Genomic DNA, 18,458 nt, shown 5'->3' on the forward strand with positions numbered 1-18,458 from the left:
TTTGTTCATGCTTTTTATTAGAGAGGAAGGCTTATTGCTCCTCATCCTTCTTTGGGAAATAAAGGTAGTGCAAAATAATTACAGGGCAAAAAATGTTTTAATGCGTTTTCGTTTTTTAAAAAAATCTGGAAATCGATCACTTTTATGGCCATAACAAAGTCTCCTCACTTAAGCATGCTTTCTATTGATGAGTATAATAAAAAGAATGGGAAATTGATTGCCCTAAAACTGCTTTTATTTCTTACGTGTAAAAAAGTGCTGTAAATTTTCTCTTTCTAAATTTATTCAGCTTGCCTTCCAATGGCCATGCTTGCTTAGGAAAAATGTTTAGAATCATGCAAACTTCCAAAACATAAACCCAAAGGGCAACTTACACTGTGAAAAGATTAACTACAGAGGATTTTTTTGTTTGTCTGTATGTGTTTTTTTTTTTTAATAAATGACAGCCTCCTTAACCACTTTTACTGCTTTGAGATAGGATTTTATTTACACAACTTTTTGAAAACACATTGATGTATAAACAAAGTCCACCCCTGTCCATCATGAGTCCTTTTATGATCTTATGTAATAGTATTATATTATGAAAGCATTTGTGAAAGTCCACCATGGACAGGTTCATACAGTCTTGGAAATGTGAAGAAACATAGAATATATGTCTGTAACCTCATAAATATCATTGTGGATTATGTAAAATTCTTTAGTATTTCTAGAGTGGATAGTCTGAGTTCTCTTCCTTCAAAAATTCTCTGAGAGAGGAAGGGAACGGATTGTGTTGTACTAGAATTAGTAAGTGGCTGCTACATCTACCCCAGCTTACTGAGCTATGGTTATTTTAAAGCAAACAGAAATTATGTCAGGAAAGGCAATTTAATATTCCTGTCAAACTGAGGACAGAGGAGTGTCATAATGGAACATAGCTCGAATAAGTACTTGTATGGTGTGTATATTTAGGATTATTGCATGACGTATCTCAAAAGAGTTTGAATGTATGACAGTTCTGTAGCCTGTCCAGTAGTGCCGGTTGAAATAGCCTTGATGTTCTTTCTTCATCAGTTTCCCTTTTATAACATCATTAAGATCCTTGGAGAGATTTGGCTTTTGGGGGTAGGGTGGCAAGTAAGTATGCATGCTTTTTCTCCCCCGTATAAATTAAAACATTTTTTTAACAAGTGAGATTAAATAGGTGTTTTCTGTTTCAGGTATGTTGAAATGAATTCCTAGGTTAGATTTGGAAAAATGGCTTATTTCTTACATGTACTCATGGTATACATTTATGCTGAAAAAAATATATTTGAGTTACAGCAGTTTTTTTGTTTACTTGTTTATATTCACTAATATTGTTAAACCTTTTTTAGCGTTACCCAAACCAAATCTAAAAGTGAAAAGTTTCCTGAAGTAGCTATAGTTTCCACTATTACTTTGGAGCTTTCATCAAGCCAAATGGCAAACGTTGACTGAGACAGCTTTTGGGGTAGAGTGCATATGCTTTTCATAGATGATTTCATTTAATCCTCACAACCCCATGAGCCAGATGTTGTTATCCCCATTTTATGAATGAGGAAAATGAGGCTTAGCAAAATTTTAGAATTACTTTGCCCAAGGTTACATTAGTTAGTAGTAGAACTAGGATCTATTTTGAGCCTGTACTCTTAACCACTAAGTTTTGATCTAGTTTTAGTTGAATGAATGAAAATCACTTGTGTTAGAAAAGACACATCCATATTTGGATTTACTAATTGGAAATTAAACTTGCTCTCTGTGAATGTTTTATTAACTGTGGTTTCCCTGGATTATATTTATCCAATAAAGGCAAAAAGCTTTAATAGCACAAGAGCAGATCCACTCTAGAACATCTATGTTTCTCATCCTTTTTTCATTTATCAAGTTTACACTACATGTGTAAAATGTCCATAATGTATTCCACTTAAGGAGAATTCCTAAAGCAAAAATTGTGGAGATGGGGTTATGTGTTTGTTAGTGGATGGGTGACCCTTTGAAAGGTGTGTACAGATTAAGGAGTAAAGAAAAAAGGTAGGAAAGAAAATGATTTTATAGTTTGATTTTATAGTGTGTACAGCTAGCTTTTATGTGAATTATTAGTCCAATAGATCTAGGCAAGCGCAGATCCAGGTAGTGGCCACTTAATAGTGGCTATTGTTGATCTTGAAAGTGGGTCAGAATCATCTCAAAGGTAACATCGGTTCTTTTTCGTAAAATTTAGAAGAAAAAGTGAATTGAAGGCTCCTGTGCCAGTTATATAAAGCTAAGTCTGCCCCCCCACCCCACATAAAATTCTCAGAAAGTACACATATTCTTTTTAGATGTAGAATGCTGCAATTCAGGGGTAAAGTTTAATTGAAACAAGATCTGAAACGAGAGTGTTGTTTTATGGAATATTAAGCAGTGATTCTTACCACCCAAGTCTTTTTCCTTTCACACTGAGAATTAGTATGGTAATGAGCCACTTTTATTTGTGGGAGACAGGGGTCTAACCTCAGACCTGCTGGCTGGAGAAAGAATTAATACCTTTATTTAGGGAGCACCTAAGCTAAATATAGTTGTTAATTCACCTCTTTGAAAGTAACTGTTGAGTAGATGGTAGCTTTAGTATTAAACCCTTTAAGTTGCTGATGATCAGTAATCAGTTCTTGTGTAGAAAAGGAAAATGATGAAAGGATTCATTCTGGATTCAGTCCCTGCCAACTTTTCATGAAGAGCATTTTCAGGAAATTCGATTTGCAATAAATAAGTCAGGAGGCCCTTCTTGAAATTTCAGCATGGAGTCAGGGGAGGGATGGAGAGAGCTGAATTTCACCTTTATTCTCGGGCTCAGTCTAATAATCTAGATCTGTGTCACCTTTGTGGTATTGATTTGCTGCATTGTATGGAGGGTGCTTTGATGCCTGAATTCTGCTTAAACTTTGCATACCTTTGGCTTAGCATGCTTTTGAAATGGGTAACATTTCTGGGAGAAGTAATATTAAGCTGTTGTTTTAATAGCACTTAATATATTTAATGGGACTTCTAAAAACAGCTATTTGAAAAGAGATTTTGAAGTGTTTGGGGTTGGAGAGGATGGCAGTGGGAAGAAAAAGTGCAGAGTACTGGGTACTGCCAAGAAGTTTTATGTCGACAAGGGACACCTAATGTTAAGAGGTATGTGCTGTGAGGGAAGAAAACTTTGCAGAAAGGAGAGGTAAAGAGGGTACTATATACAAAATTCTACAGGCATTTCACAAATTGTCATTAGTATTTAAGCATTTAAGTATTTTGTACAGGAGAGTTTTTCAAATCACCAGTGGTTCCATAGTGTATGGTTCATCTTTATTTTAACAAAAAAGACTCTTAAATCACCAGAATCTTGGTGGATGGTTTTATTATAAGAGGCTAAGCATTGAGCAGCTAGCTGCTTCATAGTAGTATAATACTGGCATTTCTTCGTAGTGATTACAGAAGTGTGCTTCTTTATTTCATTTTTAACTTGCTGTTCTTTTCTGTAATTCATCATCTGACTATTTATCAGGTTAATTTTGTTAGGACGCTGGAGAAAGGTGCTTTATCAAGAAATAACTGACTACATCCCTAGCCTTTCGTAGCTTCTTCCGTAATGGAGATGCTCTCTTGTGCTCTTGTGAGGAGCAGTCAGGGAAATAAAGTACGTTTGTGCCTAATAGACCTGTCTGAAGGGCAGAAACAAATGCTCAATTTAACTTAAATGGCCTATTTATGATTTGGAAGATGGGATATTCTTAGTATACAGTCAGTCTTTTATCTGGGCAGTTAAAAAAATGTAACCCAAGCCAAACCCCTCTACCTAGTATATTATAAACTTCGGGGAAGGGTGTTAAAAGATTAAATTTTATTGTATGGGTATTGTTGCAACCTAAGAATAATTCCTCTTCTTCCATGCTTCCAGTGTGAGAAATATCTTCCTTATAACTGACCACCAAATTTAATGATACTAAGAAGTTTAGGATTAGTAGTTTAATATGTAATGAGTTCAAAAGCTATCACTAAGAGGTAAGTAGTGACTTTTAAGAGCCTAAACAAATTATCAGGACTAAAAGAATTCCAATACCATATCAGTATAGTTACGAGATTCAGTGGAATTCCTTTGCTTGCCAAAACTTTGTGACCTATAAAGCGGTGATCAGCACTGTTATTAATAGCTTCTGTTAGTTAAAAAAAAAACCCAAAAAAGTCCTATGTTTATTTTCTGGTCATATTTGTTGCTCCATCACTAATCCTTTTATATTTTTTGTAGCTTAATTTATATTGATCCATAGTGTACTTTTTCAGTTCTATAAATATGTATAATTTAAATGTATGTGAGATTACGTTTAAGCAACACAATAAATCCTTTGTGAAACAGTATTACTGCATATCTGATATTAACTAAAGTTTTATACAACTTGTAGCATCACTGTGAATTAGATCTCAAGTCATATACCAGACTCTAATTACAAAGTAAACATTGCTTCTAATAGATTCAAGGATATAGTAATAATTTTTAATTTATAAACTAATTTACTCTAAAAAAATCAGCATTACCTTCTATGATATAAGTATAATTTTTCCTGCAGCAGTCTGCTCTTTTGCCCGGTGATATTCTTTATCACTAATAGTCTTAATTAACAGACATAAATGGCTAAGAAATTATAGTAATAATTGTCTTTTTCCAAAAATATTCAGAGTACTGCGGACAGTTCAGCATACCATGTTTCTGAGTATCTAATTTTGAAGGTTTCATCCACAGCAATGTGATCACAAACATGTTGGGGTCTATGATAAATACTGGGTTTTGCACATTTGGTAAAACTACATTTTAAATTGTCTTCACTCTAAAAGTCTTGCATGTGTTTTTTTTTTTTTTCTTTTTAGTATTTGGTTCAAACTAATTTGAAGTTTGCTGTAAAGTTAACATTTTAATCAGTATTGTCACTATTTATATTTCCAGATCCAACTATTGAATTTGATCATGGCTTTGTATTTTTTTACTTCATCATTCTTTTTCCTCTTAATAATAAAATCTTCTGTTTTAAGTGTCTTTAGTAATAGTTCAATAAGAATGTTGCAGTTGCCATAGTCAGAAAGTTTGTTAGAAAAACTTGATTTGAAAAACGTTACAGATTTTTTGATAGATCAATTCTCCAGTACTTCACAACTAACTGAAAATTTGGTTACTATAAAATTAAACTGACCGACATTAATACTCCCATTTCAGTGATGTTGAAATTTACCATCATATGTCAGAAAATAAAATGAGATGCCAATGAAGAAAAGATGATTACCAGTTCTTCACTGATACTATAACATGTCTCCACTGTCTTTCTCAAGTTGGCCAGGGTGAATATATCACAGTTGGCCAGGGTGAATTTGTTGCTAAGGATCCATGGGATTACAACAGTATTTTTATATACTATTTCTTTTTTTTAAATTGTTGGTTAAGACTCACTACATTGATTTCATGACTGCTAATGGGTTTCAACCTGCAGTTTGGGAAACATTGGTGTAGAAAGATCATAGTGGGTAAGTGGGAGAGTGGCAACAAGGTAAATGCAGAATGATAGCAAGGGCCAGGTCCCATAAGGCTTAGTAAGCCACGAAAAGATTGTGGCATTTAAAGTGTGATTAAAAATGTTGAGGATTGGGCTTCCCTGGTGGCGCAGTGGTTGAGAGTCCACCTGCCCATGCAGGGGACACGGGTTCGTGCCCCAGTCCGGGAAGATCCCACATGCCGCGGAGTGGCTAGGCCCGTGAGCCATGACTGCTGAGCCTGCGCGTCCAGAGCCTGTGCTCCGCAACGGGAGAGGCCACAACAGTGAGAGGCCCACGTACAAAAGAAATCTTGAGGATTGAAAACCTGATATGATTTGAATTTTAAAATGATCACTGTGAATGCTTGGTGGAGAGTGGATTAAAGAGGTGGTGCTGGAGTAGAGGTGGGCAAACTACAGCCGACAGGCCAAATCCACCCACCACCTGTTTTTGGAAGGCCTGTGAGCTAAGAATGATTTTTATATTTTACATTTCAAATGGTTGGGAATAAATCAAAAGAATAATATTTCATAACACGTGAAAATTATATGAAATTCACACTTGAGTGTCCATAAATATTTATTGGAACACATTGGAGCTCATCGTGTATATTTGGTCTGTGGCCACTTTGGTGCTGCAAGAGCAGAGTTGAGTGTTTGCAACTGGGATGATATGGCCCCCAAAACCTAAATATTTACTATATGGCCCTTTATAGAAAACATTTGTTGACCCCTGTACTAGAGTGTAGGCAGCTGTATCAGTAAAGATGTTAATGCAGAGTCCAGGAGAGAGATGATGGTGTCTTGAACTGGGGGTTACAGTGTACATGGGTACAAGTGGATAAGTATGGGAGATACTCTGGAGAGGGAACTGAGAAGTTTTGCTGTTGAATTTGGATACTGGTGGAACTGATCGAAAAGGTTTCTTTTTCCTTCACTGAAAAAAAGACAACTATCTAGCCAAAAAAGGAAATGGATCATGTTGCCTTTCCTTCCATATGTTATATTCTAAAAGATGAAAGATGTATGTAACTATTAAAAGCAACTTCAGTGTAAAATGAAAAACATTTCTAAATTTGCCTGACCCAAGAAGGCATTTTTACTTGTAATCCTTGCTCTATAACTAGCTTCTTGCTATATATTTTATATTTACTCACCTCTTCTTACATATACACTCATCCTAAATATTAAGACTGTTCTGGGCTTTCTGAATACAGTACATTGTTTTAAATGGCTTGCAAATATAAACTTAGGTAGAATGCTTAGAAACCAGTCTAGGTTTCCTATAGGTTCTGTGACTATAGTTTATAATTGTTCATTTGCGTGAGTGTGTCAGCCATGACAGGGTGGAAATTTTTATTATTTCTAGGAATGAAAATTACTTATTTGGTTTTGATGTCTAAGGTTTTTTTTCCCCTTTATGGCCCCCTAACTGTAATGGGAATAGTGTTTGAAACCTTAAAGCTGTAGAATCTGACATTTGCAATACAATTACTTTTTAAACAGCAGTCTAAACTTTAAAAATGTGTAGCCGTTGTTTTGGACCATTTGCTGTATGTGAAATTTATAAAATTTTATAAGAATTATATTTATACAGCTCTCTATACTTTTCAGTCTCTAGCAATATGGCTGACTAAATAATCTGAAAACGCTTCTGTTTTAAATCACCTAGAAATGCTAGATAAAATATAATAAACATACATTTAAGTGAACAGCTGAGCTTTCAGGAAAGTAAGGAAAACAGATTCAAACATAAAGAAAAGACTGAAAAACAAAGGAGTGTGTGAGTTGACATTTGACTGCTCCGTGGATGGGAGCAAGAGTTATTAGTCTGGGCATTGTTGGGATTTGAATTTTAATGCCCTTGTGGAAACAGGTTACAAAGCCTTGAGTTTGTACGAAGTGGGGAAATTGGAACAACATCCAAACATGAAACCAGGATCCTTAAAGGACTACACTTTTAGCAAAGGGGTAGATAAGGAAAAGAACCCGTCCGTCAGCACAGGAAGACTACAAAGAACCTTCCAAATAAGACTTGCCTAAGAACTCGTAACTATGCTCCTGCCTCTGTTGGCTTAGGGTTTAAATTAATATTACCTACTTGATCTGGGAAAACCTAAACTGAGAAATTAGTATAAAAAGGATTCATAGGGTAGCAAAACCTCTGAGTTATCTGGAAGAAGCAAACACAAAACATCCTTGGTGGGACAAGCTTTCAAACGAGGCTGCCTAGTTTCCCACAGTTAACCTGCATGAAATTGAGTTTGCAATACCCAATTAAAAAATTCAGAAGACAGTCACCTATTGTCACAATAGACACAACAAATAGGATTAAATCCCTAAGACCTAGATAATTATCATATGGAGACCATAAAATAAGTATGTTTAAAATGACAAAAAGCTTAAAATAAGGAAATTAAAACATAAGAGAGTAAATCAAAGATTTGGAAAGGAATCCAATAAAACTTAGAGAAATAAAAAATGTAGTCATTAAAAATAAAATTAATGAATAATCAGCAGAAATAGTTGAAGGAGGAATAAGTGGAAGAGAAATCTGAAGAAGTGATCCAGAATGCAGGAAAGAGAGAGAGAAAGAAGAAAAATAACTCTTTAGGGCTTCCCTGGTGGCGCAGTGGTTGAGAATCTGCCTGCTAATGCAGGGGTCATGGGTTCGAGCCCTGGTCTGGGAAGATCCCACATGCTGCGGAGCAACTAGGCCCGTGAGCCACAACTACTGAGCCTGTGCTCTGCAACAAGAGAGGCCACTATAGTGAGAGGCCCGCGCACCACGATGAAGAGTGGCCCCCGCTTGCCACAACTAGAGAAAGCCCTCGTACAGAAATGAAGACCCAACACAGCCAAAAATTAAAAAATAAAAAAAGTAAAAAAAAAAAAGGTAAATAAATCTTTAGAGACAAAGAAGTTAGAATGGGACAGTCTAACATAATGTCTAAAGAAGTTCCAATAGGAGAAAAAATAATAAGGGATTGAAGCAGTATTTGAAGAGAGAATGGCTGAAAATATTGCATATGAATGAAGGGCATAGTCCTTAGCTTCAGAAAGCCTAATGAGTCTCAAGCAGGATAAATAAAATCTAATCCTCACCCAGACACATCATGAAACCAAAGAAAATAGAGCAAGGGTTTTTATGGGTAGCATTCTCCTACAACTAAGATATTGAAATCAGTTCACCTGAAATAAGATTTTAAAGTTATTTTCCAGTATTAGTGATAAGTTTTCCCTGATCTATCTGCATGTTCATATTGGTTCAACTTTGTGAAGTGTTTGATAAGTTTTTTGCCATGGAACATTAGTGTCTAAATATTAATTAGTAGTTCTATGAGGAAATAATCTCTTTTTGTGACTTGTTTTCTTCTTGAGGGAACTAAGGAAATACACCTTCAAGAAAACTACCATTCAACGTCTTCCAAAATGTGTGGGGACTTTAAAGTCACTGGTTAAAAATAATAGCATAATTTATTTGAAATTTTAACCAAAAAAATCTGTTACCTTTCTTTGTTATTCACTCATTTAGTCCAGTTTTAGAATTTTCTCTTTCTGTATCATGAAATCATTTTTTTTTCCTTCTGATTTCCACTCTGATTGTTCTTTTCCTGTTTCTTATTCATAGGCTTCCAAGTAACGGCTCTATTTGCAAGTCACTTAAAATCATTTATTCATTGTATGTTTAAAAAGTAAGATGAAATAAAACAAAACCCACTTTGCTTTCTTTCTCCATTTAATTAGCATTTCTCTTTTGATTTATTCCCCTTTTACCTGCTGCACCAGCTGGTTAGCAGACAAGTATAGTGGGCCCTCTGTGAAAATGATTACCTCCATAATTATTCTCATTTCCCCCCACGAGTTAGCTGTTTTGTTGTGGGGTAGAGTGGGGTAGAGTGAGGCAGAAGCCAATCTGCATAATCCTGACAGGTCAAATTTCGCTTTGGGGCTTCCCTGGTGGTGCAGTGGTTGAGAGTCCGCCTGCAGATGCAGGGGACACGGGTTCGTGCCCCGGTCTGCGAGGATCCCACATGCCGCGGAGCGGGTGGGCCCGTGAGCCATGGCTGCTGAGCCTGCGCGTCCGGAGCCTGTGCTCCGCAACAGGAGAGGCCACAGCAGTGAGAGGCCCGTGTACCGCAAAAAAAAAAAAAAAAAAAAAAAAAAAATCGCTTTGAAATATTCTGACATTGGCCTCTACCAGCATTAGTCATAGTCTTGCTTAAGAGTTTTGTGAGCTGAATATTCTGTCGTTATTTAATCTAAACAGCTTCATTAATGAGGGGTGTGTGTGTGCGTGTGTGTGTGTTGGGAGAGTGGGGACGGAATTTTGGACATCTTTCCCTTTTACTATACATACGCGCAAGCATATACACGTTCACACTGCTTTTCCAAAGTATTTTCCCCTGTAAAACCTCTTCATAACATCCTCCACTTATTACTAGATCTCGTTTTTAACCATTTAACAATTAAATGTGTGTATGTATTTGAGATATAAAACTTAAATCCTTTAAGCGTATATCTTATTTTGCTAGCACCCAGTCTATGTTTTTAGACATTCTTTATAACTTTAAATATCTTCTGAAAGTTCTTCTCCTTATAATCAATCAGTTATGAATTTTAAACAACTTTTATTTTAAACTGTACATTTAAATTTTTTCTACTTTTTATGTTTGCAACGGATGTACATATTCTTTTATCAGGGTATAAGTTTTCAGCAAGGAAATGCTCACATTTTCTTTGCACATTTCCATATACAAAAATGAGTTTACGTTTTTTAATCTTTTAAATCAACAGGCTAAGTTTTCTTTACAGTCATTCTTATTTAATATGTCATGGATATTAAATTATGTTTGTATATTGTTATTTAGGTGACTATTATATGGTTAAAAAGATTTTGGAGGAAAACAGTTCAGGTGACTTGAACATAAATTGCGTAGATGTGCTTGGGAGAAATGCTGTTACCATAACTATTGAAAACGAAAACTTGGATATACTGCAGCTTCTTTTGGACTACGGTTGTCAGGTACAAGGCTAGATAATTTTATCCAGTAGCTTCTAAGTACTGTTAGATATGCCATATTTTCTCCTTTCTTTCTAGTTTCCTTCCTCCCTTCCTTCCTTTTTTCCTTCTTTCCTTCCTTTCTCTCTCTATTTTTCTTCTCTCTTTCTTTCACCTTTTATTTTGTTTTGAGCTACTAAAAATTTAAAAACAAACAAAAAAAAACCCTTTTTAAAAAAGTGTAGTATTTTGACTTGATTTATCTTTTTCTTCCCAACTTTCACTCCTGCCCCTTATCTTATATGTTTTAAACCATCCGGCAGAGGTAAATTATCATGACTTATTAAAGATGACTTTGTTTTTATTACTTACATTATTATATTACTATTTACCTTATATATCTAAAAATAGTACAAGTGTTCTGGAAGTGTCAGGGGAACAGGTATTTCTGTGGCCCATATAATTTACAAGCACAAAAACAGAATACTCCTCACTTACAAAGCAATTTTCGATTTGATTTTCTCCAAAGTTTTATTAAATTGTCCTTTTTGTCTGAAATTTAGTGTTTGCTTATAGCTAAAGGTGAATGGATTTTTTTAAACTGGAAAACATTGACCTTTCTGCTTGTCTTCATATCAGTTCGTGTAAAAAAGCAGGCATGTGTATGTCTTGAAAGAATTCAGTTAAGAGATCTGAAGGAAATTTAATAATATTATTTTCCTTCCTTTTTGGTTTGCTCATGATGGGACTTAGCATATGAATTCTGGCTCTTTTTTTTCTTTCAAACAGTATGGTTCTTTGCTCTTTTGTAGCTTTAAACTAATGAGACTTTTTTGGGAGTGGTATCAGGAAGCACTCATAGAAGATTTTTTAAAAATAAGTAGGTTAGTCCTATGTATGTTTCTATTATATATATAAATATAATACATATATATGTATTAAAATATGTGGTACTGTCTCTGTGTATACATATTTAGAGTAGAAATAAATTGCTTTCCCAGAAATTTCATTTATCTAGAACACCCCTGACAACCAGGAAGTAAGTGAAAAATACCTCTGAGCAGCCAGGGTAGATGCGGTGAAGTTTCCCATTTATGAGCTTTATCATAGGGGTAATTCTGGAGTCCTCCTTCAAAATCTGTTTTTTCTTACTTTAGATTCCACTTTAACAAACTTACTTAGTTTTCTAATCCATAGAGAATTACAGGGGCAACAGAAAGGGCATGAGGCTGCAGTGGAAAAAAATTAGGCACAGTACCTCTGACTCTATTTAAAAGAGGTCAGTAGCATTAGATACCTGTTAATCTCTAAGGGAACTGTATGTTAGAGTGGTAATTGATGTTTATAGCAATGGCCCAGAGTCAGTAAGGGAAAGTTAAATTATACTCAGTACGTATTACTTTAGAAGAAAGAAGAAGAATATATATAGTACTTCTGAAAGCAGAAAACTTCCATCAAACTTGTTTAAATTTCAAAGTTAAACCCTTAAAGGCATAAGCTTCAGTTACCTATAAAATAATGTCACAAAGAAAGTCTCTGATGATTCTGTGTAAAAGAGGTATTAGGGTGTTGATATAAAAATCATTTTGTCTTTTTACATGTAAGATTCTATGTATATAAAATTTCTGCAATATACATGGTTCTTTCACATACCTGATCACAGCCTGTCTAGATGTTATATTTTTTATAGATCAGAAAACTGAGGCTCACAGACTGTTATGAATTGCCCAAAGTTCTAAAATAAGTAAGGGCAAAGCTAAGATTTGAAGCTAACCTTTTGACTGCAAATCCCATGCTCTTTCCAGTTCACTGTGTTCCGTCTTAAATTACCTGTGTCTTATCTGTCAGTCAACAGATGTCCAAGGCCTTTGGTTGGGTGTGATTGTGGAAATGAATATGTAAAACATGAGCTGCACTAAAGGATGTTAAAACCAGTTGGACAATGAAAGTGCATATGAATTTTAAATCAATCAAATGATACAAAAGTGTATTTCATAAGTGCTGGGTGGTAATAGTACTTGACCCTTGTATGTCGCTTTGAGGTTACAAAGTGCTTTCATGTATTTTATCTTGTGTTATACTAGTGGCTCTCAACCGGCAGTTTTGTCCCTAGGGGACATTTGGCAATGTCTGGGAACATTTTTGGTTTTGCAGCTTGGGGGTGGGTTAGTACTGGCGTCTGGCAGGTAGAAGGTAAGGGCGTTGCTAATCATCCTACAGTGAACAGGACAGCCCCCCACAATAACGAATTATCTGGCCTCAAATGTCAATAGTGCCACCATTGAGAAACCCTGTTTTATACTTAAACTTTTGTGGTTCACAATAAATGTTTTGGAGACATAGGAAAGAGAAGATCACTGTGGTTTAGAGCTAGCAAGAAAGGTTTCATGGAAGAATGGCAGTTGAGCTTAGCCTTGAAATATTAATAATTGCTAATATTTATATAGTTCTACTTGTGAAAGGAATCTTAAATATATTCACTTCCTTAATCCTTACAACAGTTCTGTGAGATAGGTGCTATTATTATCCCCATTTTATAGAGGAGGAAACCATGGTACAGAAGGTTTCAGTAACATGCCCAAAGTTACTCCGTAAATGCCAGATCTGGAATCTGAACCCAGGTTCTGGCTCCAGAGTCCATGCTTTTACCTGCTACCTAAAACTACTGTAAAACAATGTGTAGATAGGTGGGAACAGGAGGTGGAGAAGGACGTAAACAAAGGCATGTAAATGTATATTCTTGAGTCAGTGAATTAACTTAGCCTTTTTGAACAAAATATTTGGGTTGGATAGTAGTGGAAAATATCTGGAAAAATAACTAAGACAAAACTGATGAAAAGGGCTTGAATGCCAGTCTAAGGAATTTGGCTTTTATATGATAGATAGTGAGATCATTAAATGATTTTTGAGGAAGGATGTGATGTGTCCAGTGGTATTTTAGAAAAACTAATCTAGTGACTGTGTTCAGTACAGATTAAAAAATGGGAAGTGGGGAAGGCTATAAATAGCTTGGGTGAGCAGTTTTTATAATAATCCAGATGTGAAGAGGTTAAAGCCTGAACTGGAATAGTGTCTATAAGAATAGGGGGAAAAATGGCAGATGTGAGAGATGTTATGAAGGAAGAATTGATAGAACTTAGTGAGTATTTAAATTTGGAGGGGGCAATTGAGAAGGAGTCCAAGATGATTTGAAAACCTTAAACATGGGTTACTGGGAGAATGATGCAAGAAAAACAGGAAGTTAAGAAGAAAAGTCAAACTTGGGGCAGAGAACTGGGAATTCTGGTTTTAGCCTTGTTTATTTTGGGGCTATCAGGCAGTTTCCAGTGGAAAGCTGGCATCTCTAGGGAGAGGTTGGGCTGGAGAGATACAGCAGTCGTGGCCATGGAGATGACCCGACATCATGAGAGTGGATGAAATCATAGAGAAGAGCAAACAACTAGTGCTGATTCTTTCTCAGGGAGCATCTACATTAAAAAAGGGCATTAGAAGGAAAGGGTTTCATTAAAGGAGTTATAGGATACGCAACGTTGTGAAAACCAAAGAAACGGTTTTATTACCGTTGCTGAGAAATCAAGGAAAATGGTCGGAAAGGCCATTGGATTTTGAAACTGGCATCAGTAGAATTAGAGAAAATGACACGCATGAGTTTGAGAGTGAGAGTGAGAGAAAGAAAACTCTGGTGGTGAGAGAAAGAGAGGATCATGTCAATTAGCAAAGAGTGAGGAAGTATTTCATGTTTTGGGAGTTTTGGGGAGGTGAGGGCTGGGACTGGTGTTTCTGCGAAGGAAGGACCAAGGTCCTGTAGAAGACCAGAGCACTAAATAGAATACCTAGGTGGAAAATTTAGCTTTGGGAAGGAAGGAAATAAATGAGTATCTGAGCTTAGAGGAGAGAGTATGGGAATTGTTGAAAAGACAAATTCTGAGGTGAGAAGGGAGATAGTAACCTCATTAATACACAATAGGTGTGTACTGAATAGATTTTAATAAAGAATGGTCAAATATCTGTGAAAAATTAGGAAGCAAAACTAATGAGGACATTTGTATACCTAGAGATACTTAAAAAATAATTTAAAACATTTTTCCCTTCAGAGCTGCCTTTGATATATCAAGTAACAGCATTGTGCAGAATAAGTCCAGGACAACTCCTTACATGACTTTTTTACATAAATTTTTTTATACCTGAAGCTTATCCTTTTAAGCCTTGAAAGGTTTAACATGAATCTTTCTTTATTCTTTACTAAATAGTATATCTGAATATAATTTAACTTTACCATCGTAAGTGGGAATCATTGAGAGTTTAATCATTTTACTTTGCTTCATATAGTCTGAAACTATTGACAAGTTTTCCCTTACATTAAGTGGCTTCAGACTGCTTTGTATTGATAGTGATCTTGCTATGCTGATATTTTATCTTCTCAATGATCAACTTTTAGCCGTTTTTCATCCTTCCTCCCTTCTTTGCTGGTTTTAATCTAGCCTGAAGGGTACTTAGGAAAGCCAGGTGTCTGTCATTTATAGGCAACTCTGAGTCGATGTGGGTGAGGCAGTTGCTTCTAGGAAATAATGCCCATGAAGTTAGTTTGTGACAGCTCAGTATGGTTTGGGGAGAAATTTGCAGCTAGATCCATGGCTATGTTTCAGATGATTGGAGTTGCCTGGTGTTTTGACTTTGAGAGCAGTGGCATTACTATAGTTAGCTTTATAGGTTAAAATTAAAAACCATAAATGAACTGTTTAGTAGTAATGAACACATGGTTCTTTTTGCTTGTTTGCTTCACCTGACCAAGTACAGTAAAAACTGAAGAGAAACGTTTGTAAAGCAGAAGAATAATAGTGCTAGCTTTTAAAGAATAGGCTACAGCCCAGTGAACCCTAAAATGTTTAAGGGATAAAATAATGAATTAAATTTCCCATGAGGGTGGGGAGTTTTTCCTGTAGGAATACATAGGCAGTTCCTAATGGTTGAATGTGACCCCAACCCAATTATTTGGGGTGCTTAGTCCTATTTTTAGACATCCAGATAAAGTCTGCCATTTTTAGTCCTGTTTTTGACATCTAGAGAAAGTGGAGGAAAGCTTTCTTTTCAGCTACAAAGAATATTAAAGATCTGTTATAATTTCATTTTCATGGGACAGAATATTGATTTAAATAGTTGTTAAACATTATAATAGTTTAAAAATGTACAGGGTAGGGGCTTCCCTGGTGGCGCAGTGGTTGAGAGTCCGCCTGCCGATGCAGGGGACGCGGGTTCGTGCCCCGGTCCGGGAAGATCCCACATGCCGCGGAGCGGCTGGGCCCGTGAGCCATGGCCGCTGAGCCTGCGCATCCGGAGCCTGTGCTCCGCAATGGGAGAGGCCACAGCAGTGAGAGGCCCCCATACCGCAAAAAAAAAAAAAAAAAAAAAATGTACAGGGTACATTTTTAAATAATCAGGGTATTTTCTTAGATTAAATCATTACCTATCCCCACTTTTCGCTTCTGCCTTTATGGTTTTCCTTAAAAAACAAAACAAAGCAAAACAAAAAGAAACCCCAAACCTGATGTCTCACCTGCCAAGTATCACAATAGGACTGAAGAGTTTGTTATATTGAAAAGTTGAAAAATCTCCATTTCCTCAGCTTCTATTTATTTACTTTTTCCTCCTGTCAAAGTTGGAGCTTCAAAATGACCTATAGTTTGGGAGTAAAACTATAAAGTCACTTCTCCCGCTTGTCTCTAAGGACATTGGTATCCTAGTTCTTTGTGATTTTTACTTGATAAGATTGCTAATGTTGGGAATTTCCTGGTGGTCCAGCGGTTAGGACTCGGCGCCTTTACTGCTGTGGCCTGGGTTCGATCCCTGGTCAGCGAACTAAGATCCCGCAATCAGTGTGGCACCACCAAAAAAAAGAAAAAGATTGCTAATATTAATGCCATATTTGTACCATTTCAGCCAGCCATGTGTGCTTTAAAGATGAGAACAGAGGGGCTCCGCCTTCTGTTAACATATTTTTCATTGTCCCCTAGCCTCATGGTTGCATTGATTATCATTTTTATCAGACAGAAAACAATCCTTTACCTGTAGTAATTGTTCTTGGCAATTTCTTTTATAGATTTGGAGTGATGAAGATTCTTTTGGTCCAAAGTTCGAGAGTAAACATCTTGAAAAAAATAACATATCAACTAATACTGCATAGATCAGCACTGTTTCATTAATAAACCCCACTATCAAGCATTCATTATTTTACCAGCTCATTCAGTGAAACTAGGACAAAAATATGTGTGTTGTGGTACACTGAAGTACTGCCAAGGCTAGCAAATGTACTATTTGGACAGTCTAAATTTTTAAAAATTCAGTATTACTGTATATAATACAATTTAAATTAAAAAAAATAGTTTTCTTTATGAATTAGTAAAAATAAATAGTTTACCTTTTTATCCTCCATTTTCATTTTTAACCGTTTTTTTTTTTTAAAGTCCGCAGATGCACTTTTGGTGGCAATCGACTCTGAAGTAGTGGGAGCTGTTGATATACTACTTAATCATCGACCAAAACGATCATCAAGGCCAAGTATAGTAGTTAGTACTCTTAAATATTTATCAATTTGGATTTTTAAACCAAAATAGATCTCCTGCCCCACTGCCATTTTTTTCTCCCTCCCCTCCAATTTGCTTTGTTTTAAAGAAATAGATTTTTTTTTTTACTCTGTAAAATATTGCTTTAAAGTAAGTAGACATTTGCAAGAATAATGTTGCTCTCAGGAAACCTTCTTAAAATTCATGATATTTCTATAATTTTGCCAGTGTGATCCAGTATTTTTAGTTTGGAACATTCTTCAGGTTAAGTTGAAAGTACAGATTAGCTTCCAGGTGCATTTAAAAGTTAAATATAAACAGTGAAACCATAGAACTGGAAGAAAATGTAGGTGAATATTTGACTGGGAGGGAAGTACTTTGGAGAAAAATCACAGTGGCACAGCCTTTGGTTGTATAGAAGTTAAACTTCTAGAATTAAGACATCAGGCAAAATTTAGAAAGCAGTTGGATAACTTTCAAAAGATATTTCCAGCATATATCTCAAATTCATAATCTTAATATTAGATGAATTGATGAAAAACATCAAAATCAACAAAAGACATGGAAAAATCTCAAAAGAAAGTACAAAATATTAAATCTTACTAATAAATACGAGGTGCTAATTTTTGCTTATCAAACAGCAAAGTTTTTTTTAAAAACTAATAACCATTGATGGCAAAGGCATAGTACAGTTTCATACACCACTGGAAGAGGGTATTTTGAAAAGCAGTTTGGCAGGATATGTCATAAACAAGAAAGATGTTCATATTCTTGAACCTAGCGCTTCCTCCTCTAGGAATTTGTAAAGGAAATGGTCAGAAATGTGGACAGAAATGTTACTTGTAATCTTATTTGTAGCAATGAAAAAACCATGTGACACAATCTAAACATCCCAAAATAGAAGATTGGAAACATAAATAATTACATATATATATTAACATGATATTTTTAAAGGAATAATTAGGAACATGAAAAAATATAATACAGAAGAGAAAAAATGAGAATAGTAAACTGTACATATAATATGATCTGAGATTAAAAATATGCACAGAAAAGGAACTGTATGGAAATGTAGCAAAATGTTACCTAACAGCAGTCATCACATTGCCAAATTAAGGATATTTTTCCTTACTTTAAAATTTTTCTTTATTGCTTTTGTAACTAAGAAGATAGTCACTAATAATTAAATAAATTCTACAGTAAAAATGAGATATTTGTTGTGTATCAAAATTTTAAAGTTATAACATTCATTATTGGTGAGGATGTAGTAAAACAATCAGTAAAAATAATTTCTGGGAGTGTAAACTGGCTATACTCAGAAGAAAAATATTGTTTTAAGAAAGAATTATAAATTGGTTG

General features: G+C 35.4%; 1 protein-coding gene across 14 annotated transcripts in view; it reads left to right on the top strand.

Annotated features, from left to right (window-relative positions):
* Positions 1-18,458, top strand: part of TRPC1 (transient receptor potential cation channel subfamily C member 1) — a gene marked incomplete at both ends in the record, with an annotated part of 59,873 nt that overhangs the window by 827 nt on the left and 40,588 nt on the right. For 4 of the 14 annotated variants that reach the window (XM_079705560.1, XM_079705562.1, XM_079705555.1 and 1 more), the window contains one exon: positions 10,409-10,563. The exons of 7 other annotated variants lie outside the window; for them this stretch is intronic. In XM_079705560.1, coding sequence (XP_079561686.1) covers positions 10,409-10,563 — 155 coding nt within the window. Of the gene's footprint in view, positions 1-10,408; positions 10,564-17,000; positions 17,103-18,458 lie in introns of all 14 variants that reach the window. 3 more of the 14 variants (XM_079705563.1, XM_079705565.1, XM_079705554.1) reach the window with 2 other exon arrangements.

This window comes from Hyperoodon ampullatus (assembly GCF_949752795.1).
Source record: "Hyperoodon ampullatus genome assembly, chromosome: 5".
Lineage (NCBI taxonomy): Eukaryota > Metazoa > Chordata > Mammalia > Artiodactyla > Ziphiidae > Hyperoodon > Hyperoodon ampullatus.